Below are 27,861 nucleotides of genomic sequence, written 5' to 3'. Positions count from 1 at the left end.
CTGACTGGCCTGTAGTTATATGGATTATCGCCATCTCCTTTTTGAAACAGGGTGCTATATATGCAAACTTCCAGTCCCCTGACACCATTCCCATATACAAGGAGGATTGAATGATTATGGCCCGAGCTGGCGCTATTTCCACCATTGCTGCCCTCTGCAACACTCATACATACCATTCTCACCGGGTAAATGTTCGAAATTATTGTAGTACAAAAAGTGTTGGATTGAAAGGAGGTAACTGATGTTCTTTGTTCAGTGACTGTAAAAAATGTCAGTCTCTATGGGTAACTGAAGCTGTTTGTTCAGTGACTGTAAGTAATATCAGTCTCCATGGATCCTAATTGTATCAGTTTAGCGTTCACCTCTTCTATTATTAATGGATTACTTTCAAGATGTTCTCCCATAATGTCAGTGAGAGCATCGCCTCTGGCAGTAACAAGGAACCTGAGAACAAAAGATTGCAACACTACATCAATGGGTTGGAATCTAAGAACAGTAGATTGGAATGTTACATCAATGGATCAGAATCTCAAAACAGTGGATTGGAATGATACATCAATGGATCAGAATCGAAAAACAGTGGGATCGAATGTTACAACAATGGACAGGGATTTCGTGTGGGATGTTTTCCTTGCTTCGATAAGTTACAAATCATGGCCATTACTTTATCGGATTAAAGTCACACTTCAGCTAAGTCAATACTTTTACTATCCTCTCCTCGCTGCTGTTGGCGTCCCATGTAAGTTTCCAGCTTTTATCTTTAAAAGCAGCTTTAACTGTATTACTGTTCTCGTAACTTACTCATTTTTGCTGCTGTTATTGTTCCAGGTAAGATTCTGTATCCAGCTACTAACTCTACAAACTTTTACTGACTGTATTACTGCTCTTGGTATTTACTCTGCTCTCTGCTGCTGTTGTTGTTTCAGGTAAGTATCTCTATCCAGCTTTTCACTCTGCATCTGCTGCTAACTGCATTACTCGTCCTGAATTTACTCTCTTTTCGTGACTGCTGTTAGTGTCACTGCTTAGTCTCTACATCAAACAACTAGATCTGTAAAACATTTTTCACTGTATTACTGCTTTTGTCATTAAAATCTTAGGAAGACCAAAGCAATTACCTTTGGTCCCCAAGATAAAATTCCCTATCTATTTACCGACTCAGTTCCCCTCAGTGGCCAGTGTCTAAGCGTGAACCAGACTGTTCGCAACCACGGTGATCTCTTTAAACATGAGCTGTGTTCCAACTTCAAACCCTCTCAATCACCAGTCCTGTCTACTACTACCTCCATAATATCGCAAACTCTCCACCCCTGCCTCAGCAATTCCACTGCATAAACCTTCACCCCTGCCTTTGTTGAATCCAGACTCGATTATTCCAATGCTCTCCTAGCCGTCATCCCATTTACAAGCCTCTATAATCTGCTCATCCAAAATTCTGCTTCCCATATCCTAACTCACACCAAGTCACATTCACACCTCACCACTGTGATCACTGACTGACATTGGCTCCCGATCCGGCAACACAACTATTTTAATATTCTCATCCTTCTCTTCCAATCCCACAATGGCCTGACCCCTCCATGTAATATAATTCCCTTGCTCTTTCCCCATTGTCCCGTACGTTTTCCCCTTCAATAATTTACCCAATAAACCTATTAAAATTAATTTATTTCCCACTGAACCTATCCATCTTTCTTTCCCTATTTTTCTGTATTGCTTTCCCTTTGTCTTTCTTTCTCTCTCACCCTGTGCTCTCCCTCTCTATCTCTTCCTCATAGAGTCATAGAATGGTACCATTCGGCTCATCGTGTCCCTGTGTCTCTTTCAAAATGATTAATCATTAATCATTCTTTTTAGCCTTATCGCTGCAACTATTTACCCTTCAACTAATAATCTAATTCTCCCTCGAAAGTTACTATTGAATCTGCATCCAACACGTTCTGAGACGTTGCATTAGAGATCACAACTAACTGCATGAAGAAAATTCTCCTCATCTCTCCTCTGGTTCTTTTCCCACTCACTTTTAGTCTGTGTCCACTGGTTACACAGCTTTCCACCACTGTTTTGGCTCACCTACATTATCAGAAGCCATCATGATTTTTAACATTTATATTATATCTCCCCTTATTTGAAAGGATAAAGATAGACCAGGTGCAAAAGTTCTCAAAGGGCGAAAGGCCAATTTTGCCAAGCTGAGATGGGATTTTACAAAAGTGGACTGGAATAATAGCTACTTGAAGATAAATCTGTGTTAGCGCAATGGGAGGCCTTCACTCAGGACATAGTGAGTTTCAGAGCAAATATGTTCACACAAATAAAAAGGGAGGACTCTAAAAACTAAAGCTACCTGCATGTCAAGGGGTATCGATGGTAGGAAAAGGTTAAAAAGGGTATCTTTTGTAAGCTACTGAGAGTTTAATACGACAGAAAGCCAAGCGAAGTATAGAAAGTGCTGGGTTGCAATTAATACAATTAAATTAGAAAAGCACAGAGCAGGCATGAGAAATGAAGTAAAATCAAGAAAAAATCAAGTCATAAAAAGCAAAAGGATAACTAAGGAAAGAATAGGACCTAGTAGACACCAATAATTAATCTATGTGAGAAGGAGGAAGATGTGGGTTTGGTCTGAAGAAATAGATTTCGTCGATTTTCAGAGAAGAGAGGGACGATTCTAGCATTTTAGTTAAGGAGAAGGAGTGTCAAATATTATATGATATTAATATAGAGAAAAGTATTAATGTGATTCGAAGTTCTGAAAGTGGTTAAATGTTGAGGTGCGGCTGAAATGTATCCCAGGCTATTAAGAGACCAAGGGGGAAAATAGCAGAGGCTGTGACCATCATTTCCCAATTGTTCCTGGCTGCACGTGTGGAGCCAGAGGACTAGAGGACTGCTAACATTGTACCATTGTTTAAGATGAGATAAATGTGTAGACAGAGTTCATCGCCACTATTCTTCTTCATTATTGCAGTTCAGTCAGCCTAACCACAGTTGGGGGAAAAGTATCGGAAAAATTATAACAGCCAGAATAACATGGCATTTAGCAAGCCATGAGGTAATCAAGGACAGTCAGCTTGGAGTTTTAAGAGAAGTCTGTGTCTCAGTTACATGATTGAGGAGGTAACGATGAGCGTCAATGATGGCAGTGCATTTGATGAAATCTACATAGATATTGGCAAGGCCTTTGACATGGTCACACATGACTTGTTGGTCAACAATGTAGAAGCAGATGGGATCCAGGAAATGTGGCAAGTTGAATCTAAAATGGTGTCAGAGGCCGAACGCTAAGCTTAATGGTCAATGGGTGCTTTTGTGACTGTACCCACTGAGGTTCCACAGGGCTCAGTACTTGTACCTTTGCTTTTTTAGGTATAAATCAGTGATGTAGGGGATCTGATTAAGAAGTTTGCAGCTGAGAACAAAAATCACTAAGCCGTAGATAGTGAACAAGGCAGCTCCAGATTGCAAGAAGACTTCAATGGATTGGTCAGGTGGGCAGAGAATTGGCCAACGGAATTCAATCAGGAGAAGTGTGAGATAATGTTTTTGGTGAAGGATAAGACAAGTGAATTCACGTTAAATGGCACAATACTGAAAAGTGTCGAGGAAGAGAAGACCTTGGAGTGCATGTCTACAGATTACTGAAGATATAAGGCCAGGTAGATAAGGTAACTCGGAATGAATAAGGGATCCACTACTTTATCATACAAAGCATTGAATATTAATGCACAGAGGTTATTAATGAAATGTACCACACACCATCGACACGCCTATAGACCCAAAATCCTTGGTACCCTGTATAAAGAAAAACATAAAGCATTCCGTCTTTTCTTGAGAGCCAAGCGGTTAATTATATAACATGCAGGGGGTGGGGGGAGGGGGAGGGGAAGGCACAGACAATTATTGTATATCATGCAGTGGCACTCAAAGAGGGGCAGAGTCATAGCCTGGCCCCGCTCCACAGACTGTTATAGAGACAGAACCCGTCACACAGGCTGTTTATATAGACAGGACCTGTCACACAGCCTGGTTATGGAGACAGGACACGTCACACAGGCAGTTTAAATAGACAGGACAAGTTACACAGGCTGTAGATAGAGGCAGGACCAGTTACACAGGCTGTTTCTCGAGACTTGACCAGTCATCCACGTTTCAAAGACACAGGACGCGTCCTGCAGGTTCTTTATACGGACCAGACCAGTCACACACGTTTTAAAGAGAAAGGACCAGTCAAACAGGCTGTTTATAGAGACAGAGGTTATGGTTGTAATTTACCAAAAATTCCCTCAGTTCGGCAGTTAGCCTAACATCTATGAATGGGAAAATGTTGGATTCCATGATGAAAGAAGCAGCAGCAGGACATTTGGAAAAACATAATTCGGTCAGGTAGAATCAGCATGCAGTTATGAAGGGGAAGTCATATTTGACATATTTGCTAGAATTTTTTCAGCATGTAATGAACAGGGTGGATAAAGTGGAACCAGTCGCTGTGGCGTATTTGGACTTCCAGGATGCATTAGTCAAGGTGCTGCATAAAAGGTTACTGCAAAGGATAAAATTTCACGCGGTTGTGGGCACTATATTAGCATGAATAAAGGATTGGCGCAAGGATCAGAGCAGGGACCCCAACTATGTACAATCTATACTAACGACCTCGATGAAGGGACCGCATGTAACATAGCCAAGTTCGCTGAAGATACAAAGATGGGAGGAACAACAACGTGTGAGGAGGACACAAAAAAACTAGAAAGGTACATGGACAAGCTCAGTGAATGGACAAAAATTTGCCAGATGAAATACAATTTTGGAAAGGGTGAGGTTATGCACACTGGCAGTAAGAATACAAAGTGCACGTTATTATTTAAATGGAGAAAAATTGCAAAATGCTGTAGTACAGCGGGATCTGGGAGTACATGCACCTGAAACACAAAAGTTTGGTATGCAGGTACAGTATGTGATCAGTAAGGCCAATGGAAGCTTTGCCTTTATTGCAAAGGGGATGGAGCATAAAAGCAGGGAAGTGTTGCTCCAGTTATACAGGGTATTGATGAGGCCACACTGGAAAACTGCGTACAGTGTTGGCTTCCATATTTAAGAAAGAATATACTTGCTTTGGAGGAAGTTCAGAGAAGGTTCACTAGTTTGATTCCGGAGATGATGAAGTTGGCTTATGAGGAAAGGTTCAATAGGTTGGGCCTTTACTCATTGGAATTCAGAAGAATGAATGCTGATGTTATGGAAACCGAAAAGATTATGAGAGAGCTTGACAAGGTGGATGCAGAGAAGATTTGATCTGATGTGGGAGACGAGAACTAGGGTCATAATCTTAGAATAAGGGGCCACCAATTTAAAACTGAGAAGAGGAGGTATTTCTTCTCTCAGAGGGTTATAAATCTGTGGAATCCGCTGCCTCAGAGAGCTGTGGAAGCTGGGACATTGAATAAATTTAAGACCAGATAGACAGTTTCTGAACTGAAAAGTGAATAAAGCATGATGGGAAGAAGCCATGATCGTACTGAATGGTGGAGCAGGCTCGAGGAGCTGTATAGCCTACTCCTGCTCCGATTTCCTCTGGTCTATCTTACAGGCTATGTATTGAGACAGGACCCGTCACAGAGGCAGTTTAGAGAGACAGGACCAGTCACACATGCTGTTTATAGAGACAGGACCAGTTTCACAGGCTATTTATAGGGAGAGGACCCATCGCCTGGGCTGTTTATAGAGGTTGGACCCGTCACACAAGCTGTTTAAAGAGACAGGACCCGACACGCAAGCAGATCTAGGAGCAAATATGTCCACAAATTGCTTTGAAGTCCAGAAACCATAGGTATTAACAATAACGGATTTTAACTATCCTAATTTTGATTGGAATAAACATAGTGTGAAGGGTAGAGAGGGTGCAGAATGCTTAAAATGCATTCAAGAAAACCTTTTAGTCAAGATGTAACACGCCCAGGCGAGAGCGAGCGGTTTTGGATAAGTTTTGGGGAATGAAGCTGGGCAGGTTGACGAGTATTAGTGGGAGAGCACTTGGGTGCAAGTGCCCATAATTAAATCAGATTCAAGTTCGTTATGGATAGAACAAGGATAGGCCTGGAATAAAGATCCCAACTTGGAGAAAAGCTAACTTTGCTAAGTTGAGGAGTGATTTGGCCACAGTGGAATTGAAACAGCTACTTGTGGGTAAATCAGTGTCGGAACAGTGGAAGGCATTCAAGCAGGAGATCCGGAAGGCTCTGGCCAAATATGTTCCCTTACAAAAACGGTGGGCATAAAATTATAGCGCCCCCTGTAGGTCTAGGCACTTGCAGGGGAGGATAAAGAAAAATAGGGAAGCTTATGTCTCATACTGACGGCTAAATACTATAGAATCTTTGGAGGAATATAGAAAGTTCAGAGGTAAAATTAAAAAGGATTTTAGAAATGCTAAGAGTGGCGATGAAAAATTCTTGGCTAATAAAATTAAGGAAAACACAAAGCTGTTCTACAAATGCATTAAGAGCAAGAGGGGAACTAAAGAAAGGGTCGGGCCTATTTGAGACCACGAGGGTAATATTTGTGTGGAGATAGAAGATGTTGGTATCCTTCTTAATGAATACTTTGCGTCTGTTTTCACAACGGAAAGGGTCAATGCAGATACTGCTATTGAGGAGGAGTGTGAAATTCTGTATGAAATAAATATAGTTAGAGAGCAGGTATTAATGTGTTTCGCAGCTTTTAATGTTGATAATCCCCAGGCCCGGATGAAATGCATCTTAGGCTGTTGAGCGAAGTAAAAGAGGAAATAGAAGAAGCCTTGACCTTCGTTTTCAAGTCCTCTTTGGATTTGGGCATGGTGCCGCAGGACTCGAGGACTTCTAATATGTACTCTTATTTAATAAGGGAGGAAGGGACAGGCCGTGTAATTACCGGCTTTTCAGCCTAATCTCAGTGGAAGATAATGGGAAAAAATCTTGAACGACAAAATAAATCTTGAAAAAAAATTGGAAATGCAAGGATTAATTAGGGACAGTCAGCACAATCTGTTAAGGGGAGATCGTGTTTGACGAACCTGATTGAATTTTTTTGAGGAGGTAACCTACAGGGTCGATGAGAATGGTACGTATGATATAGTGAATATGGACGTACGCAAAGCTTTTGGTTATGTCCCACATGGTAGACTGGTCAGGAAGGTTAAAGCCCATTGGGATCCAGGGCAATGTGGCTAGTAGGAGCCATAATTGGCTTAGAGGTCGGAAGCAAAGGGTAATGGTTAATGAATTTTTTTGTGACAGAAAGGATGTTTCCAGTGGGTTTCCAAAGGGGTCAGTACTGAGTCCCATGCGTTTTGTGGGATGTATCAATGATTTAGATTTGAATATCGGGAGTATGATTAAGACGTTTGCAGATGACACTAAAATTGCCTGTGTGGTTGATAATGAAGAGGAAATCGTGGGCTGCAGTGGAATATCAATCTATTGGTCAGGTGGGCAGAGCCATGGCAAATTTTATTTAATTCGAAGAAGTTTGAGGTCATGCAATTTAGGAGGGATAACAAGGAAAGAATATACACATTAAGCGGCTAGCCACTTTATAGTGTAGATGAACAAATGGACCTTGGACTGCTGGTCCACAGTTCCCTGAAAATAGCAGGCCAGGTGGATAAAATGTTTAAGAAGGCATACGGAATGCTTGCTTTATTGATCGAGGCATAGTATACAAGAGCGGGGAAGTTGTGCTGAAAGTGTATAATACACTGGTTAGGCCACAACTGCATTATGGCATGCAGTTCTTCTCACCGTATTATATGAATAACGTGATTGTACCAGAGAGGAGATTTATTAGGATGCTGCCTGGAATGCAGAATCTTAGCTATGAGGACAGATTGAACAGGCTGGGTTTGTTATCATTTTAACAGAGGAGGTTGAGAGGAGATTCATTGAGATGTACAACATTTTGAGTGGCCTTGATATAGTGGATAGCAAGGGACTATTTCCATTGGTGATGGGGCCTATTATGAAGGGGCATAGCATTAAGGTGGTTGGTTGAATGTTCAGAGGGGATTTGAGGGTGACACGCAGATGGTTGTGGGGGTCTGGAACTCACTGCCTGGTAGGGTGGTGGATGCACAAACTCTCACCATATTTAAACCTGCTTGGGTGGGCACTTGAACTGCCATAACATTCAGGGTTAAGGACCTAGAGATGTTAATTGGGATTATACTGGATAACCTCTTGTTGGCTGGCGCAGGTTCGATGATAAGTACTGCAGCGAATCGAACAGTAGATTCGATCGCCTGGATGGTTCATAAGAACATGAAAAGACAAGAAATAGTAACAGGAGTATGCCATATGGCCCCTCGATCCTGCTCTGCCATTTAATACGACCACGGTTGAACCGATCATTGACTCAGGTCCCCATCCCTGTCCGCTCCCCATTACCCAGTATTCCCTTATCAGTTAAGAAAATGTATATCTCGGTCTTAAAATCATTCAATGTCTCAGCTTCCACAGCTCTCTGAGGCAACGAATTCCACAGATTCACAACTCTCTGAGAGAAGAAATTACTCCTCATCTCAGTTTTAAATGGGCGGCACCTTATTCCAAGATTATGCCCCCACTTTCTGGTCTCCCCTCTCAGTGGAAACATCATCACTGCATCCACCTTGTCAAGCACCCTCATATTCTTATACGTTTCAATAATATCATATCTCAATCTTCTGTATTCCAATGACTAGATGCCCAACCTACTCAACCTTTCCTCATAAGTCAAATCCTCAGCTCCGGAATCAACCAAGTGAACCTTCTCTGAACTGTCATCAAAGCAATATATCCATTCTTACATATGGAAACCAAAACTGTACACAATATTCCAGGTGGCCTCACTAATACCCTGTATAACTGTAGCAAGACTTCCCTGCTTTTATAATCCATCGCCTTTGCAAAGAAGGCAGCGATTACATTGGCCTTCCTGATTACTTGCTGTACCTGCAAACTAACATTCTGTGTTTCAGGCACATGTACTCCTAGGTCCCGCTGTACTGCTGCACTTTGCAATTTTTCTCCATTTAAATAATAACTTGCTCTTTAATTTTATTCTGCAAAGTGTATAACCTCACACTTTCAAACATTACATTCCATCTGCCAAATTTCTGCCAATCATTTAGCCTGCCTGTGTACTTTTGCAAATTTGTTGTGTTCTCCTCACACATTGTTTTTCCTCTTTGTATCGTCAGCTAACCTGGCTACATTACATCGATCCCTTCTTCCAAATCATTAATAAAGTTTGGAAATAGTTCGGTGGCAGCACTGATCCCTGCAGCAGCCGACTAGTTACTGATTGCCAACCCGAGAATGAACCATTTATCGCGACTCTCTGTTTTCTGTTCATTAGCCAATATTCTATCCATGCTAATATATCACACCCAACCCCGTGAAACTTTATCTTATGCAGTATCCTTTTATGTGGCACCTTGTCAACTGCCTTCTGGAAGTCCAAATACATCACATCCACTGGATCCCCTTTATCTATACTGTAAGTTACATCCTTAAAGAATTCCAGCAAATTTGTCAAACATGACGTCCCTTTCCTAAATCCATGCTGATTCTGCCTGATTGAATTATGTTCTTCCAAATGTCCTGCTGCTGCTTGTTTAATAATAGACTCCAACATGTTCCCAACCACAGATGTTAGGCTAACTGGTCTGTAGTTTCCTGCGTTTGTCTGTCTCCTTTTTTAAAAAAGCACATTACATTTGCGGTTTTCCAATCTGCTGGGACCTCCCAAGAATCCAAGGAACGTTGGTAGATTACAACCAAAGCATAAGAACATATAAAACATAAGAAATAGAAACACGACTAGGCCATACGGCCCCTCGAGCCTCCTCCACCATTCAATAAGATCATGGCTGAACCGATCATGGACTACCCTGCCCGCTTCCCATTACCCCTTATCGCCTTCTCGATTAAGCAACCGTCTATTTCTCTCTTAAATTTATTCAATGTCCCAGCTACCACAGCTCTTTGAGGCAGCGAATTCCACAGATTCATAACCCTCTGAGGGAAGCAATTTCTCCTCATCTCTGATTTAAATGGGTGGCCACTTATTCTTAGCTCGTGCCCTCTTGTTCGAATCTCCCCCATCAATGGAAATATCTTCTCTGCATCCAGCCTGTCAAGCCCTTTCATAAAGTTATACGTCTCGATGTGATTACCTCTCATTCTTCTGAATTCCAATGAGTAGAGGCCCAACCGACTCAACCTTTCCTCATAAGTCAACACCCTCCTCCCCTTGCATCTCCTATCGCTGCAGCTATTTCTCTGAACACGCTAGGATGAAAGCCATCAGGTCCAGGGGAGTTACCTGCCTTTAGTCCCATTATTTTACTGAGTACCACCTCCTTCGTGATTGTGATTGGGTCCTTCCCCCCCTATAGCCCTTTGACAATCTGTTGGGATATTGTTTGTGTCCTCCACCATAAAGACTGATACAAAATCTTTATTCAGAGTTTCTGCCATCTCAATGTTTCCCATTACTAATTCCCCAGTCGCGTCTTCTAAGGGACCAACATTTACTTTAGCCACTGTTTTCCTCTTTATATACCTCCAGAAAATCTTGCTATCTTCTTTTATATTTCGTGTTGTTTTCTTTCAAAGTCAATCTTCACTTCCTTAATAATTTTTTAGTAATTCTTTGCTGGCTTTTAAAAGCTTCCCAATCTTCTGTGCTCCCACCAGTTTTGCCCACTTTGTATGCCCTTGTTTTTAATTGGATACTATCATTTACTACCTTAGTTAACCACGGATGGCTACCTTTTCTTTTACACCCTTTACTCCTCATTGGAATATATGTTTCTTGAGGCTTGTGAAATGTCTCCTTAAATGTACGCCACTGTTCATCAACCATGCTACACTTTAATCTATTTTCCCAGTCCACTTTACCCAACTCTGCCCTCATACCTTCATACTCTCCTTTAATTAAGCTTAGTATGCTGGTTTGAGATCCAACTTTATCACCCTCCATCTGAATTTGAAATTCAACCAAGCTATGATCGCTCATTCCAGGGAATCATTTACTAGGAGATTGTTTATTAATCCTGTATCATTACACAAGATCAGATCCAAGAAAGCTTGCCACCTGCTTGGTTCCGTAACATATTGCTCAAGGAAACCATCCCTTTTGCACTCTATGAATTCTTCCTCCAGACTACCCAGATCAATTTGATTTGTCCAACCAATATGGACCCAAACTGGAAGCAATACGGTGGAGGAGGATTTCCTGGAGTGCATAAGGGTTGGTTTTCTAGACCAATATGTTGAGGAACCAACTAGGGGGTAGGCCATCTTAGACTGGGTGTTGTGTAATGCGAGAGGATTAATTAGCAGTCTCATTGTGCGATGCCCCTTTGGGAAGAGTGACCATAATATGGTGGAATTCTGCATTAGGATGGAGAATGAAACAGAAAATTCAGAGACCATGGTACAGAACTTAAAGAAGGGTAACTTTGAAGGTATGAGGCGTGAATTGGCTAGGATAGATTGGCGAATGATACTTAGGGGGTTGACTGTGGATGGGCAATGGCAGACATTTAGAGACTGCATGGATGAATTACAACAATTGTACATTCCTGTCTGGCGTAAACATAAAAAAGGGAAGGTGGCTCAACCGTGGCTATCTTGGGAAACCAGGGATAGTATTAAAGCCAAGGAAGTGGCATACAAATTGGCCAGAAATTGCAGCGAACCTGGGGACTGGGAGAAATTTAGAACTCAGCAGAAGAGGACAAAGGGTTTGATTAGGGCAGGGAAAATGGAGTACAAGAAGAAGCTTGCTGGGAACATGAAGGCGGATTGCAAAAGTTTCTATAGGTATGTAAAGAGAAAAAGGTTAGTAAAGACAAACGTAGGTCCTCTGCAGTCAGAATCAGGGGAAGTCATAACGGGGAACAAAGAAATGGCAGACCAATTGAACAAGTACTTTGGTTCGGTATTCACTAAGGAGGATGCAAACAACCTTCCGGATATAAAAGGGGTCAGAGGGTCTAGTAAGGAGGGGAACTGAGGGAAATCTTTATTAGTCGGGAAATTGTGTTGGGGAAATTGATGGGATTGAAGGCCGATAAATCCCCAGGGCCTGATGGACTGCATCCTAGAGTACTTAAGGAGGTGGCCTTGGAAATAGCGGATGCATTGACATTCATTTTCCAACATTCCATTGACTCTGGATCAGTTCCTATGGAGTGGAGGGTAGCCAATGTAACCCCACTTTTTAAAAAAGGAGGGAGAGAGAAAACAGGGAATTATAGACCGGTCAGCCTGACCTCAGTAGTGGGTAAAATGATGGAATCAATTATTAAAGATGTCATGGCAGTGCATCAGGAAAATGGTGACATGATAGATCCAAGTTAGCATGGATTTGTGAAAGGGAAATCAAGCTTGACAAATCTTCTGGAATTTTTTGAGGATGTTTCGAGTAAAGTGGACAAAGGAGAACCAGTTGATGTGGTATATTTGGACTTTCAGAAGGCTTTCGACAAGGTCCCACTCAGGAGATTAATGTGCAAAGTTAAAGCACATGGGATTGGGGGTAGTGTGCTGACGTCGATTGAGAACTGGTTGTCAGACAGGAAGCAAAGTGTAGGAGTAAACGGGTACTTTTCAGAATGGCAGGCAGTGACTAGTGGGGTGCCGCAAGGTTCTGTGCTGGGGCCCCAGCTGTTTACATTGTACATTAATGATTTAGACGAGGGGATTAAATGCAGTATCTCCAAATTTGTGGATGACACTAAGTTGGGTGGCAGTGTGAGCTGCGAGGAGGATGCTATTAGGCTGCAGAGTGACTTGGATAGGTTAGGTAAGTGGGCAAATGCATGGCTGATGAAGTATAATGTGGATAAATGTGAGGTTATCCACTTTGGTGGTAAAAACAGAGAGACAGACTATTATCTGAATGGTGACAGATTAGGAAAAGGGAAGGTGCAACGAGACCTGTGTTTCATGGTACATGAGTCATTGAAGGTTAGCATGCAGGTACAGCAGGCGGTTAAGAAAGCAAATGTCATGTTGGCCTTCATAGCGAGGGGATTTGAATACAGGGGCAGGAACGTGTTGCTACAGTTGTACAGGGCCTTGGTGAGGCCACACCTGCAGTATTGTGTACAGTTTTGGTCTCCTAACTTGAGGAAGGACATTCTTGCTATTGAGGGAGTGCATCGAAGAATCACCAGACTGCTCCCGGGATGGCGGGACTGACCTATCAAGATAGACTGGATCAACTTGGCTTGAATTCACTGGAGTTCAGAAGAATGAGAGGGGACCTCATAGAAACGTTTAAAATTCTGACGGGTTTAGAGAGGTTAGATGCAGGAAGAATGTTCCAAATGTTGGGGAAGTCCAGAACCAGGGGTCACAGTCTGAGGATAAGGGGTAAGCCATTTAGGACCGAGATGAGGAGAAACTTCTTCACCCAGAGAGTGGTGAACCTGTGGAATTCTCTACCACAGAAAGTAGTTGAGGCCAATTCACTAAATATATTCAAAAGGGAGTTAGATGAAGTCATTACTACTCGGGGGATCAAGGGTTATGGCGAGAAAGCAGGAAGGGGGTAATGAAGTTTCATGTTCAGCCATGAACTCGTTGAATGGTGGTGCAGGCTAGAAGGGCTGAATGGCCTGCTCCTGCACCGATTTTCTATGTTTCTACGTTTCTATGTTTCTATGGTAGAATCACCCATGAATTTTGCCGTACTCTTTTTACAAGAACTTACTATTAACTGGTATATGCTCCGACCAGCAGAGTTGCTACTGTTAGGGGGGCCTATAGACTACGCCCGGCAGTGACTTTTTCACTTATTATTCCTTATCCCCACCCATTCTGTTTCAACATCCTTATCATTTGAGCGAATATAATTTCTCACAATGGAAGTAATTCCAGCCGTTATCAACAGAGCTACCACATCTCCTTTCCCTGTCTGTCTATCCTTCCAGATTCTCAAGTACTGATGGATATTTACTTCCCAGTTCTGGTCACCTTGCAACCACGTCTCTGCAATGGATTTGGATCTATTTGTGCCAGATTTTATTTCCCCAAATGGCCTGGGTTTTTATTTGTTTTTTTGCCTCTCCCAGGAGATCATGTGCCTCGGATTCGGGTGTAGTGTAGAATGTTTCAGTGTAAGAGGTGTTACAGTTGTGTGGGGTGGAATTGTTGGGCTGGGTGCTATTTAACTTTCCGCCATTGATCATTGCTGATAGGTTTATATGAAACCTTCAGAACTGCTGACCGACGGCCGTGTGTCATTTTGACGGCTGGCGCGGACTCAATGTGCCGCAATGGCCTCCTACTGCCCTTTAAATTTCTACGTTTCTACATTTCTATGTTGATAGCGGCAGGACAACTTGCACAGGTTTTCAAAAGACCGAACAGTGACACAGGTTTTAAAGAGACAGAAAGCTTCACACAGGCTGTTTATAGAGGCAGGAATAGTTACACTGTCTGTTTATAGAGATGGGACAAGTTACTCAGGCTGTTGATACAGACAGGACTCGTTACACAGGCTGTTTATAGAGATGGGACTCGTCACACAGGCTGTTTAAAGAGACATGACATAAAATACAGGCTGTTGATAAGAACGTACCCGTTACACATGCAGTTTATAGAGACACGGCATGTCACACAGGTTTTAAATGGGAAAGGACCAATCTCACAGTCTGTTTATAGAGACAGGACCCATCACACTTGCTGTTTATAGAGACGGTACCCGATACAGGCTGCTTATAGAGACAGGTCCAGTTACACAGGCAGGTTATAGAGACAGAACCCATCACTCGGGCTCTATATAGATACCGGACCAGTTTCATAGGCTGTTTATGCCAAAGGATGCATCGCCCAGACTTTTAATAGAGACAGGATCCGTCACACAGGCTGTATATAGAGACACGACATGTCACACAGGTTTTTAAAGGAAAACGACCAATCACACATGCTGCTTTTCGAGACAGGGCCCGCTCCACAGGCTGCTGATCGAGACAGAACCAGTTACAGAGGCTGTTTATAGAGTGAGGACCCATCACACTTGCTTTTTGTTGAGATGGTCCCCGACACAGGCCGCTTATTAGAGACACGTCCAGTTACACAGGCTGCTTATAGAGATAGGACCAGTTACACATGCTGTTTGTAGAGACAGGTCCAGGTACACAGGCTGTTTATAGAGAGAGAACCAGTCAGACAGGCGGTTTATAGAGATAGGATCAGTTACACAGGCTGATTATAGAGACAGAACTAGTTGCACTGGCGGTTTATCGAGACAGACCCCGTCATTCGGGCTCATTATAGATACAGGTCCAGTTACACCGGCTGTTTATCGAGGGAGAACCAGTTGCACATGCTGTTTACAGAGAAAGGATGCGTCGCACAGGCTGTTTATAGAGACAGGACCCGTCACACAGGCTGCTGACAGAGACAGCACCCGTCACGCAGCTGGTTTATCGACCCAAAAGCCAGGCTGTTTATTGAGCCATTACATAGGCTGTTTATACATGAACAGCCACAGAAACAGGCTGCGTACAGAGACAGGACCCGTCACACAGGCTGTTAAATGAGATAGGACCCGTCACGCATGTTGTATATAGAGACACAATATGTCACATAGGTTTTTAAAGAAAAAGAACCGATCCCACAGGCTGTTTATAGAGGCACGACACGCTCCACTGTCTGTTTACACAAACAAGACCAGTTATACAGGCTGGATATGGAGACAGAACCTGCTCCACAGGTTGTTTATACAGACAGGACCGTTTACACAGGCTGTTTATAGAGACAGAACCAGTTACACAGGCTGTTTATACAGACAGGATCCATTGCGCAGGCTGTTTATAGAGACAGGATCAATCGCACAGGATTTTGAAGAGAAAAGATTCAATCATACATGCTGTGTATAGAGCCACGACACATCAAACAGGCTGTTTATGGCGACAGAACCCACCAATTCGGCAGTTTATAGAGACAGGATCAGTTACACTTGCGGTTTATAATGATAGGACCCTTTATACAACCTGTTTATAGACACAGGATGCATCACACTTCCTGGCAATAGAGACAGGAACCAACACAGAGGACGTTTATAGAGACTGTTCCAGTTGTACTGGCGTTTTATAGAGACAGAACCCGTCACTCTGGAATTTTATAGCTACACGACCAGTTTCATAGGCTGTTTATAGAGACAGGACCTGTGACACAGGCAGCTGACGGAGACAGCACCCGTTACGCAGCCTGTTTATAGACTCGTCAGACAGATTGTTTATTGACACATTAGATCGGCTGGCGACAGAACCGCAGCCACAGAAACAGGCTACGTACAGAGACAGGACCCGTCACACAGGCTCTTAATAGAGACAGGGTCCGTTACACTGTCTGTTTATATACACAGGGCCCATTACACAGACTGTTTATGCAGACAGGATCCATTGCGCAGGCTGTTTATAGAGACAAGACCAATCACACACGTTTTTAAAGAGAAAAGATGCAATCACACATGCTATTAATAGAGCCAGATCGCGTCAAACAGGCTGTTTATAGAGAAAGACACAGTTACACAGGCTGTTGCCAGAGAAAGGACCCTTCACACAGGCAGTGTATACAGAAAGAAACCGTCACACAGCCTTTGTTTCGAGACAGGACCAGTTACACAAGCTGTTTATAGAGACCGGACCTGCTCCACTGTCTGTTTATAGAGACAGGACCAGTTACCCAGGTTGTTTGTAAAGACAGAATATATCAATACACAGGCTGTTTATAGAAACAGGAGCCGTCACACAGGCTCTTTTTAGAAACACAATCAGCCAGACAGGCTGTTTAAAGAGACGAGGTCCATTTCACAGACCGTTTAAAGCGACAGGCCCAGTTACACAGGCTGTTTACACAGCCATACCAGTCATACAGGCTGTTTATAGAGACAGCACCAGTTGCAGACTGTTGATAGAGACAGAAACAGTCCCACAGTCTGTTTTTAGACAGAGAACAAGTGGCACAGTCTGTTTATAGTGACAGGATGTGTCGCGCAGACTGTTTATAGACACAGGACAAGTGAAATAGGCTGCTGACAGAGAAAGCAACCGTACGCAGCCTGTTTATAGAGCCGTTAGACAGGCTGTTTATAGACCCGTTACATCGGCTGGTTATAGAGCCACAGCCACAGAAACAAGCTGCGTACAGAGACATGACCCGTCATGCAGGCTGTTTATAGAGTCAGGACCCGTTACACAGACTGTTTAGACAGAAAGGATCCATTGCACATTCTGTGTCTAGAGACAGGACCCTTCAAACAGGCTCTTTATAGAGACAGAACCAGTCTCACAGGCTGTTTTTAGAGACAGGACCAGTTACTCTGGAGGTTTATGGAGACAGAACCCGTCACTATGGCTCTTTAAAGCTACAGGACCAGTTTCATAGTCTTTATAGAAACCAGGCCCGTTACACAGGCTGTTTATAGAGACAGAACAAGTTGCACAGGCTGTTATAGAGACAGGACAAGTTACACTTGAGGTTTAACCGTGCCTATCAAGGGAAATGAGGGATAGTATTAAAGCCAAGGAAGTGGCATACAAATTGGCCAGAAATAGCAGCGAACCCGGGGACTGGGAGAAATTATAAGTCAGCAGAGGAGGACAAAGGGTTTGATTAGGGCAGGGAAAATAGAGTACGAGAGGAAGCTTGCAGGGACCATTAAGACGGACTGCAAAAGCTTCTATAGATATGTAAAGAGAAAAAGGTTAGTAAAGGTTAGTATAGGTCCCCTACAATCAGAATCAGGGGAAGTCATAACGGGGAACAAAGAAATGGCAGACCAATTGAACAAGTACTTTGGTTCGGTATTCACCAAGGAGGACACAAACAACCTTCTGGATATAAAAGGGGTCAGAGCGTCTAGTAAGAAGGAGGAACTGAGGGAAATCCGTATTCGTCGGGAAATTATGTTGGGGAAGTTGATGGGATTGAAGGCCGAAAATCCCCAGGGCCTGATGGACTGCATCCCAGAGTACTTAAGGAGATGGCCTTGTAAATTGCAGATGCATTGACAGTCATTTTCCAACATTCCATAGACTCTGGATCAGTTCCTATGGAGTGGAGGGTAGCCAATCTAACCCCACTGTTTAAAAAGGGAGGGAGAGAAAAAACAGGGAATTATAGACCGGTCAGCCTGACATCAGTAGTGGGTAAAATGATGGAATCAATTATTAAGGATGTCATAGCAGAGCATTTGGTAAGAGGTGACATGATAGGTCCAAGTCTGCATGGATTTGTGAAAGGGAAATCATGCTTGACAAATCTTCTGGAATTTTTTGAGGATGTTTCCAGTGGAGTGGACATGCGAGAACCATTTGATGTGGTGTTTTTGGACTTTCAGCAGGATTTCGACAAGGTCCCACACAAGAGATTAATATGCAAAATTAAATCACATGGGATTGGGGGTAGTGTGTTGACGTGGATTGAGAACTGGTTGGCAGACAGGAAGCAAAGAGTAGGAGTAAATGGGTACTTTTCAGAATGGCAGGCAGTGACTAGTGGGGTACCGCAAGGTTCTGTGCTGGGGCCCCAGCTGTTTACATAGTACATTAATGAATTAGATGAGGGGATTAAATGTAGTATCTCCAAATTTGCGGATGACACAAAGTTGGGTGGCAGTGTGAGCTGTGAGGAGGATGCTATGAGGCTGCAGAGTGACTTGGATAGGTTAGGTGAGTGGGCAAATGCATGGCAGATGAAGTATAATGTGGATAAATGTGAGGTTATCCACTTTGGTGGTAAAAACAGAGAGAGAGACTATTATCTGAATGGTAACAGATTCGAAAAAGGGGAGGTGCAACGAGACCTGGGTGCCATGGTATATCAGTCATTGAAGGTTGGCATGCAGGTACAGCAGGCTGTTAAGATAGCAAATGGCAAGTTGTCCTTCATAGCGAGGGTATTTGTGTACATGGTCAGGGAGATGTTACTACAGTTATACAGGGCCTTGGTGAGGCCATACCTGGAGTATTGTGCACAGTTTTGGTCTCCTACCTTGCGGAAGGACTTTCTTGCTATCGAGGGAGTGCAGCGAAGGTTCACCAGACTGATTCCCGGGATGGCGGGACTGACATATCAAGAAAGATTGGATCAACTGGGCTTGTATTGACTGGAGTTCAGAAGAATGAGCGGGGATCTCATAGAAACGTTTACATTTCTGACGGGTTTAGACAGTTTAGATGCAGAAGAATGTTCCCAATGTTGGGGAAGTCCAGAACCAGGGGTCACAGTCTAAGGATAAGGGGAAAGCCATTTAGGACAGAGATGAGGAGAAACTTCTTCAACCAGACAGTGGTGAACCTGTGGAATTCTCTACCACAGAAAGTTGTTGAGGCCAATTCACTAAATATATTCAAAAAGGAGTTAGATGGTATCCTTACTACTAGGGGGATCAATGGGTATGGCGAGAAAGCAGGAATGGGGTACTGAAGTTGCATGTTCAGCCATGAACTCATTGAATGGCGGTACAGACTCGAAGGGCCAAATGGCGTGCTCCTGCACCTATTTTCCATGTTTCTATGTTTCTGTTTTTATGTTTACAGTGACAGGACCCTTTACGCAGGCTGTTTCTGGAGACAGGACCCGTTACACAGGCGGTTTATGGAGACAGGACCCATTACCAGGCAGTTTATAGAGACGGAACCCACAACAGGCCGCTTAAAGAGACAGTTCCACTTACACTGGCGGTTTATAGAGACATAACGCATCACTCTTTCTCTTTATAGCTACACGACCAGTTTCATAGGCTATTTTTGGAGACAGGACCTGTGACACAGGCAGCTGACAGAGACAGCACCCGTCACACAACTGTTTATCGAGCCAGGTCATGTTAAACAGGCTGTTTATAGAGACAGGACCCGTCACACAGGATGTATATCGAGACACGACTCGCCACACAGGCTGTTTATAGAGACAGGTCCAGTCAAGCAGACTGTTTATAGAGACAGGACCAGCCACACATGTGTTAAAGTAACCAGACTAGTCACATAGCATTTAAAGCAACAGGACCCTTCACATACACGTTTAAAAAAGACTGAACCTGTAATATCGGCAATTTGAAGAGCCAGATCCAGTCACACAGACGGTTTAAGCAGGCAAATCGATTAAATCAGGAAAGCCTAGACATTCCTCTCTATCGGTGGCACAAAACAGACAGTTTCAGAGCGGAAAAATGAATCCTAAATTCTAGGAACTCAAATTTGTCCTACAGTTTCATGTCTATTGATGTTCATTCACAGTTTCTAATCTTGTCCTGAATATGTCCCCTTAGAACCTGCCTATTTTGCAGACACTTAATTTTAGTATGTGTAAGTCCTTTTATGTAGAAATGTTTCATACAATTAGTTGGGTAATTCCCAGATGTCCTTTCTCAGTGTACAGACTGTGTTTTATAACACTATTGACTTGTGCCTGTAGGTGTTGGAGATGTTGTGCCTTGTCAGAAGGTGAGTGTAATGTATTAAGAACAAAGGAAGATAAGAAATAGCAGCAGAGTTATGACATGTGGCCCCCCGAGCCTGCACCACCTTTCAAATCAGCTCATAACTGAACTGACCTTGGCGTCAACTCCACTTCCCTGCCGGCTCCTCATAACCCTTGACTCCCTTATTGTTCAAAATTGTATTTGCTTCATGGGTCCTTTGCAAAACATTTCATAACAACTTATTACTATTAAGAACTATTTGATTTGTTGGGAAACGTTTTAACATTCCCACTACATATTACCAGTTCATCCAACAGGCTCACAACCACCTGCTACATTTTGGATTCCCCGAAACCAACAGCCTCTGGTTTTATTGAGTCATGTGAATATCACGTGACTAGCTAAGCCACTCTTTCCCAACAGCTCTACAAACCTGTGAGCATACAGTATATTGCTTCTTCTTTATTTTAGAAGCAAGCTATTCATAAAATATTTTGAAGCATTGTTTGTGATTACAAATGCTGAACCCAAGTATCGTATTGTAAACTTTTAGATTCTTCCTGCTCCTACCTCCATTTTCTTGTAGTTGGCTGGCTATTCCCATTTTCTATATTCTTACTTGACTTCAGAGATCGTCTTGGGGAATATCTGTTTACAAGAAGTGTACCCCAGGATTCCTGATCTGTATCGTCCTGTGTCCTCTTGAGTCTCCTTATAATCCCTTCATCTGTCATCGTGTTTGCTTTCTTCATAAGATCTTGATGATATTAGTTATCAATATCCTGTCTGGTTGGCTTGCCTTTCCTCGTTGATCTGCACAACTGTACCTGAACTTCAATTTCCCCCCTGAAGATATTGAGTCTCTGCAAGATTGTTCCATAGCCACAGCACCGTTCAAGTCGGTTGCATCTATGTTGGTTTGGAGAAAGAAGTTGTGACTGTTTATTCAGTTGAATTACTTCGACTTGCCAACTGACTCTGATCATCGTCCAAGTCAGATTCATCATTATCTGCTAGTGATACCGAAGTTGCGTCACTCGCCATCAACATTTGATCCACACTAACCTACCTGATATATTTACCAATTCTGAGCAATTACTGGTTGGTGAATAATTGAAAAAGTTCCCATTTGAGTGGACTTGTCATTTTTGACGGATTGAGAAATGTGACCTAAACACCCTCCTGAAAGCGTAGCGGAATATGATGTTTCTGCACCGATTCTGCTTTTTCTACCTCATCAGACAAGTTTGGTTGCAACAAGCTCAGAAGCATCTTCAGCGAACGCTTCATCACTAATCCAGCAGGTGTGTGCCCTGTTGTAGAATGACGTATTAATTTGTATTTGAAAATAACTTTTGCTAACCTATGCTTCATGCTCACCGATGAACAAGTCTGTAGAACTTGTTTCCACAAAGCCTCTTTGACAATCCTGACCAAACTTAAACCTGAAGCATTCGAAGCAGCATGATATGGTGCTACCAACGTGTGTTTGGTACCGTTGTGTGCAGAAAAACTCGCAAATTGCATGGACTAAAATTGCGGTCCATTATCTGACACCATTTCTTTGGACAGGCTATGGCATGCAAAATTTTCCCATAGTACATTCAATGTACGCTCTGAGTTTGTAGTTGACTCCATATGCCGTACCTCAAGCCACTTCGAATAGGTATCGATCAGAAGCAGACAATTATTACGACCCATCATGCAAAAAACAATATGTATTCTTAGGAATGGTTTTCTTGGTCAAGTCCATGTTTACACCGGCGTTTTAGTTAGCATGGTCCTGGACTCTTGGCATTAGAACATTTACTTAACAATTCTTCGAAGGCTTTATACAACACAAACCAATAAACAAAACTTCGGGCCACCGCTTTCATGCCTACGATGCCAGTATGGTCACCATGCATTTTCATCAAATCTCTCGTCCATAGTGCACTTGGAATGAATACTGTCCGGCCCCCATTATGACAGCCCTGCTCACATGATAATTCGAGCCGGTGAAGATAAAAGGCTTTTTTTCTTAAGTTAAATGTTTCTGATCTTCAGACCACCCTCGCAGGGTGTGGTCATAGTCCCACTGTAACTTGGCATCTTTCTGTGTGCACTCTGTAATAACAGAGGCAATGACTGAAATGTTCTTATAAACGACATCTAGAGTGAAGATTGAATGAACGCGGTCAATTCCAGGATCTTCATGACGCAAATTTCAAAGGGTAGCTGCCACTGTATTCTCCTTCGAAATGAGATACTTGATTTTATAATCATACTGAGATAATAAGATAGCCCGTCTTTGCAATCTGGAAGCCTATATGCATGGAATTCCCACCTTTGGGCCTTGAAAAGCTGGTAAAGGTTTGTGATCGGCTAGTAACATGAATTGGCATAGCAAAATAAATCATTGTAATAAAAAATAGCGCAGGAGTGGGACTAGCTGTAGTGCTCTTGTAGAGAGCTGGTATGGGATCGACGGGCCGAATGGCCTCATTTGCTACTTTAAAAATTCTATGGTGTACAACATATTTACTATCCCCTCCTTGGTGTTGTTGGTATTCCTAGCAAGTATCTATGTCCAGTTATTAATTCCATAAACCTTATTGCACTGTGATAGTATTCTTGCTATTTTCCATAGGATACACAGTTCTTAATGGTATTCTATGGTTCAAGTTGTTGCATCTTTGTTCAGGCAAGGTTTGTTGTTTACAAATACTGGAACATGCTCGGTGCTGTTGGTGTCCCTGGTAAGTCTCTGTATCCAGCTGTTCATTCTAAAAGTAATGCTTAATTGTGATTCACTCCATATCCCTCCCCAGTCCATCCACCCTGCTGTTGGCTATCGATTCTGAACTTGACACAGTATTGCCAAGATTTACATGATCCATGTTCAACTCAGGAAACGATATTAGATGAGCGTCTTTATTTAACACATTTCAGTCTGCTCTCTCCACTGAACATTTGTAACATGGCAGTAGAATATTGTGTTGGTTTAGGAGCCTTTTCATCTCAATGCGAAAGGTCATCGACCAGAAATGTTAAATCTGTTTCTTGCTCCACAGAAGCTGCCTGACCTGCTGAGTATTTCCAACATTTTCGCTTTTCATTTCCGATTTCCAGCACCGGCAGTATTTTGTGTTGGTTTCACCTAATGCTTGGAATGGTTATTGACAAAGTCACAGGAACAAATCCTGCTAGTTCAACTTTAAATGTCTGAAATATACGCAAATCTTTCAGTTCCAGTCAGTGTCTCCTTTCGCACCATCACCAATTTCTGCATTCGGGACACTGCTTCTGATGGTTGGACAAGGATTACGAAGATAATTTATATTCTTACAAAATGTTCATACAGTCAGAATTCAATCTATTTATTTCCAATCTATATTTTGAATTTACAATTCGATCCCATGCCCGTGTTTCACAATTCAGTGGATCTCTCAGTAAGTCCCAGAGTGATTCCCTATCACCTCCTGCTGTACTTCATGATAAACAACCCCAGCTGATTATAACTGAATTACCAAGGATAAGGAAATCATTTCATTTTTTCTCGTCAAATGTTCTCTGCACAAGTGAAAGCCAACAGTTGAAAAAGTACACGGATAAATGTTTCCATTTGTGTTCAAATAATTTACAAAACATTTGGCGGCTCTTTGCCTTTAGGATCAGTCTTCTGATTTTGATGTTAAAAAATGCATTGAGTTGGATTTTATCTGGTCAATGATAACTACTATTTTTAATCCTGTGGTGTCTATTCTTTGCAATGTTATTTAGAATATCTTCCTTTCAGTGAGCTACAAGATGGTTATTTCGACAAAAACGCAGAAAACGTCATCTTTAGCACAATTCTTACAGTCCAGTTATCTTTATAACTGCAGTCCATTGTATTTATCATCTGAGCATTGTGATATTACATCCATACATTTTAAATACAATTGCCTGTAATCATTGCACGCCAAGGTTGCAGTTTCTGTATCTTCCAGTTACATTCAGTTCCAGTTGTAAACATGAAGGATATTCTAACCAGGAGCAGGAATCCAAGCGGGATTTTCTGTTCCTAATCTAACAGAGGCATACAGAAGCGAATTGCACTGCTCCAAATGCTGATGGATACCGGGATACAAAGGTTTCCTGAGAAGTTCTGGTCCTTTGTGTCCCTGTTACCTCCGGCAGAGCTTTCACCTGCTGGGATAAAGGTAAATCTATCATTTAATCTCTCATTGATCAAACATCTGTTACTGTACTGTTGTATTTATCCTCATTTCATTTACTTTTCCCACAAGGTTTTCCCAATTATTCTTGCAATAAACCCTGTATTCAGCTCCACGGTTAATGCAATTAGATTATATAATTTAATGAGGGTAACGACTTGAAGATTTCATTCCGAGTTCCATCAAACTGCTGCTCTTGCTCCCAAACTGATGTATAATTTCCCTGTTTATTTCCCTTCCTCACAGTGAACTTAGTGACGATTCTGATCCTGTCCCGGGGAAAGTGCGGTCTCTCCAAATGTGTCACTTGGTACCTGGTGGCCATGGCAGCAGCGGATCTAATGGTCGTTATCTTCGACTTGATATTGAAGCAGATTCCGATTCGTTATAAGGACCAGTTTCGTTTTCTGGTCTACATGCCAGTGTGTAATTACCACGCTGTCCTGCTTTATGCAGTCACGGACTGCTCTGTATGGTTCACCGTCACTTTCACCTTTGATCGATTTGTGGCCATTTGTTGCCAGAAGTTGAAAACTAAATATTGCACCGCGAGAACAGCGGCTGCGGTTCTGGGAACAGTAACTGTGCTGAGCGGTTTAAAGAACATTTTCTGGTATTTTATGTTGAGCAGTTGGTATGCATTGTCGACCTACATGTGGTTTTGTGTTCAGTCATTGGAAGCCCACAGTTCATTAGTCTTTGCAGTACTCGAGCTCCTTCATTATATTCTCAACCCATGTGTCCCATTTGCTGTGATCCTGCTGCTCAATGCTCTCACCGTCAGACACATTTTAGTGTCCAGCAGAGCTCGCAGGAGGCTACAGGGTCCCAGTAGTGGGGAGCGTCCTAGAGACCTCGAGATGGAGAGCCGCAGGAAATCCATCATTTCGATGTTCGTTATCTCCGGCAATTTCATCCTGTTATGGGCGTTGTTTATGTTGTTTTATATATGGCAACGGCTGTTTTATGACTCGCAGTTACCTGTAAATAGAGATATGTATCTACCTTTATTTGTAAAGGAACTGGGAATAATGCTGCAGCTCCTGAGTTGCTGCACAAACACGGGTATTTATGCCGTAACACAGACTAAGTTCAGAGAGCATTTGAAGAATATGGGGAAAAATGCATTTACTCTGATTGTAAAATTCATTAAACCATGAGAAAAAGCGAAGAATTTGCTGCCTCAGATTGCCTGCATTAAGATGGCGGCTCTGGGTCACTGCACTAAGATGGCGGCGCAGTGAGCCAGCTGTCTTTTTTAGTGTGCTAACAGTGATGGGTGTAGAATGCATGTGGAGTGTATCAGTGCGTTACAGTGAGCGGTATGGGGTATATCAGTGTGTTAGAGTGAGGGGTGTGGGATATAAGTATGTTACAGTGAGTGGTGTGGGGTATATCAGTTTGTTTGTGTGAGGGGCATGGGGTATATCAGTGTCCTACTGTGAGTGGTGTGGTGTATATCAGAGTGGTACAGTGAGTGATGTGAGGTTCATCAGACAGTTACAGTGAGGGGTTTGGGAGATATCAGTGTGTTAGAGTGAGGGGTGTGGGGTATAAATGTGTTACAGTGAGGAGAGTGCGGTGTATCAGTATGTTAGTGTGAGGGGTGTGGGGTATATCAGATTGATACTGTGACCGATGTGGGATTCAGCAGACAGTTACAGTGAGGGGTGTGGGGTATATCAGTGTGTTAGAGTGAGGGGTGTGGGGTATAATTTTGTTAGCAAACTGTTACAGTAAGTGGTGTGGGGTATATCATTGTGTTAGAGTGAGGGTGTGGTGTATATCAGTGTCCTATAGTGAGTGGTGTGGTGTACATCAGAGTGGTTTAGTGAGTGGTATGGGGTTCATCATACAGTTACAGTGAGGGGTTTTGGAGATATCAGTTTATTCGAGTGAGGGGTGTGGGATATAAATGTGTTACAGTGAGGAGAGTGGGGTGTATCAGTATGTTATTGTGAGGGGTGTGGTGTATATACATGTAACACATTTATATCCCACACCCCTCACTCGAACAAACTGATATCTCCAAAACCCCTCACTGTAACTGTATGATGAACCCCAAACCACTCACTAAACCACTCTGATGTACACCACACCACTCACTGTAGGACACTTATATACACCACACCCTCACTCTAACATAATGATATACCCAAAACCACTTACTGTAACAGTTTTCTGACACAATTATACCCCGCACCCCTCACTCTAACACACTGATAAACCCCACACCCCTCACTGTAACTGTCTGCTGAATCCCACAGAGTGTTACAATGACCGGTGTGGAGTTCAGCAGACAGTTACACTGAGGGGTGTGGGTACATCATTGTGTTAGACTGAGTGTGTGCGGTATTATTATGTTACAGTGAGGGTTATAGTGTATATCAGTATGTTACATTGAGGGGTGAGGGGTTCATCAGACAGTTACAGAAAGGGGTGTGGGAGATATCAGTGTGTTAGTGTGAGGATGTGAGGTATAATTGTGTTACAGTGAGGAGAGTGGGGTATATCAGTGTTACAGTAAGGGAGCGCCGCACACCACTACTTTGATGGCCTCGACCTGCCGCTGATGATCCCTCGCATGTCGGGGCCATAAAAGGAGCGGCAGGCGGCGGTCTCCGGACAGCGTGGAGGCCCCGATCTGCGAGGAAACATCAGCGGCAAGTTGGGGCCATAAATGCAGCGGCGAGGGTCGGCCATCGGCAACCTGGCGGCGTTCCATGGCAAGGTACAGCGCCTATTTCTGCACCTATGTTTCTATCAGGATGTAGTTTGGGCCCTTCCTTGAAACACTGTGAACTCGTCCTTTTTTTGGCGTGGAAGTAAGTCATCCTCATTTCGAGGGACCGCCTATGATGATGATGACAGTAAGGGGCATGGTTTTTATCACAGTGTACAGTCAGGGGTATGGGGTGTATCTCTGCGTTAGAGTGAGAGGTGTGGGCATATTACAGAGTTAGAGTGTTGTGTGTGGGGTACATTAGTGTTACAGAGATGTGTGTGGGTTTTTTCAGCGTGTTACATAGATGGATGTGGTGTATATGAGTGTTACCGTGAGGGGTGTGGGGTATATCAGCGTTACATTGAGGGCTGTAATTATATCAGACTGTTAAACTGTGGGGTTTGTGTTTTATCAGAGTGTTGCACTGTGGGGTGAGTGGGATATCAGTGTGCAACAGTGAGGTGTGTGGGGTAT

At 42.9% G+C, this 27,861-nt stretch overlaps 1 protein-coding gene across 1 annotated transcript; it reads left to right on the top strand.

The window, feature by feature from the left end:
• The first annotated feature begins 474 nt into the window (after positions 1-474).
• Positions 475-25,822, top strand: LOC139235514 (probable G-protein coupled receptor 139). Its single transcript, XM_070866592.1, has 2 exons — positions 475-739; positions 24,909-25,822. The coding sequence occupies exons 1-2, from the start codon at positions 475-477 to the stop codon at positions 25,820-25,822; spliced, it is 1,179 nt and encodes a 392-aa protein (XP_070722693.1).
• The last annotated feature ends 2,039 nt before the right edge of the window (positions 25,823-27,861 follow it).

This window comes from Pristiophorus japonicus, chromosome 23 (assembly GCF_044704955.1).
Source record: "Pristiophorus japonicus isolate sPriJap1 chromosome 23, sPriJap1.hap1, whole genome shotgun sequence".
Classification (NCBI taxonomy): domain Eukaryota; kingdom Metazoa; phylum Chordata; class Chondrichthyes; family Pristiophoridae; genus Pristiophorus; species Pristiophorus japonicus.
The sequence above is the reverse complement of the archived record's forward strand: the minus strand, read 5'-3'. Positions and strand labels throughout refer to the sequence as shown.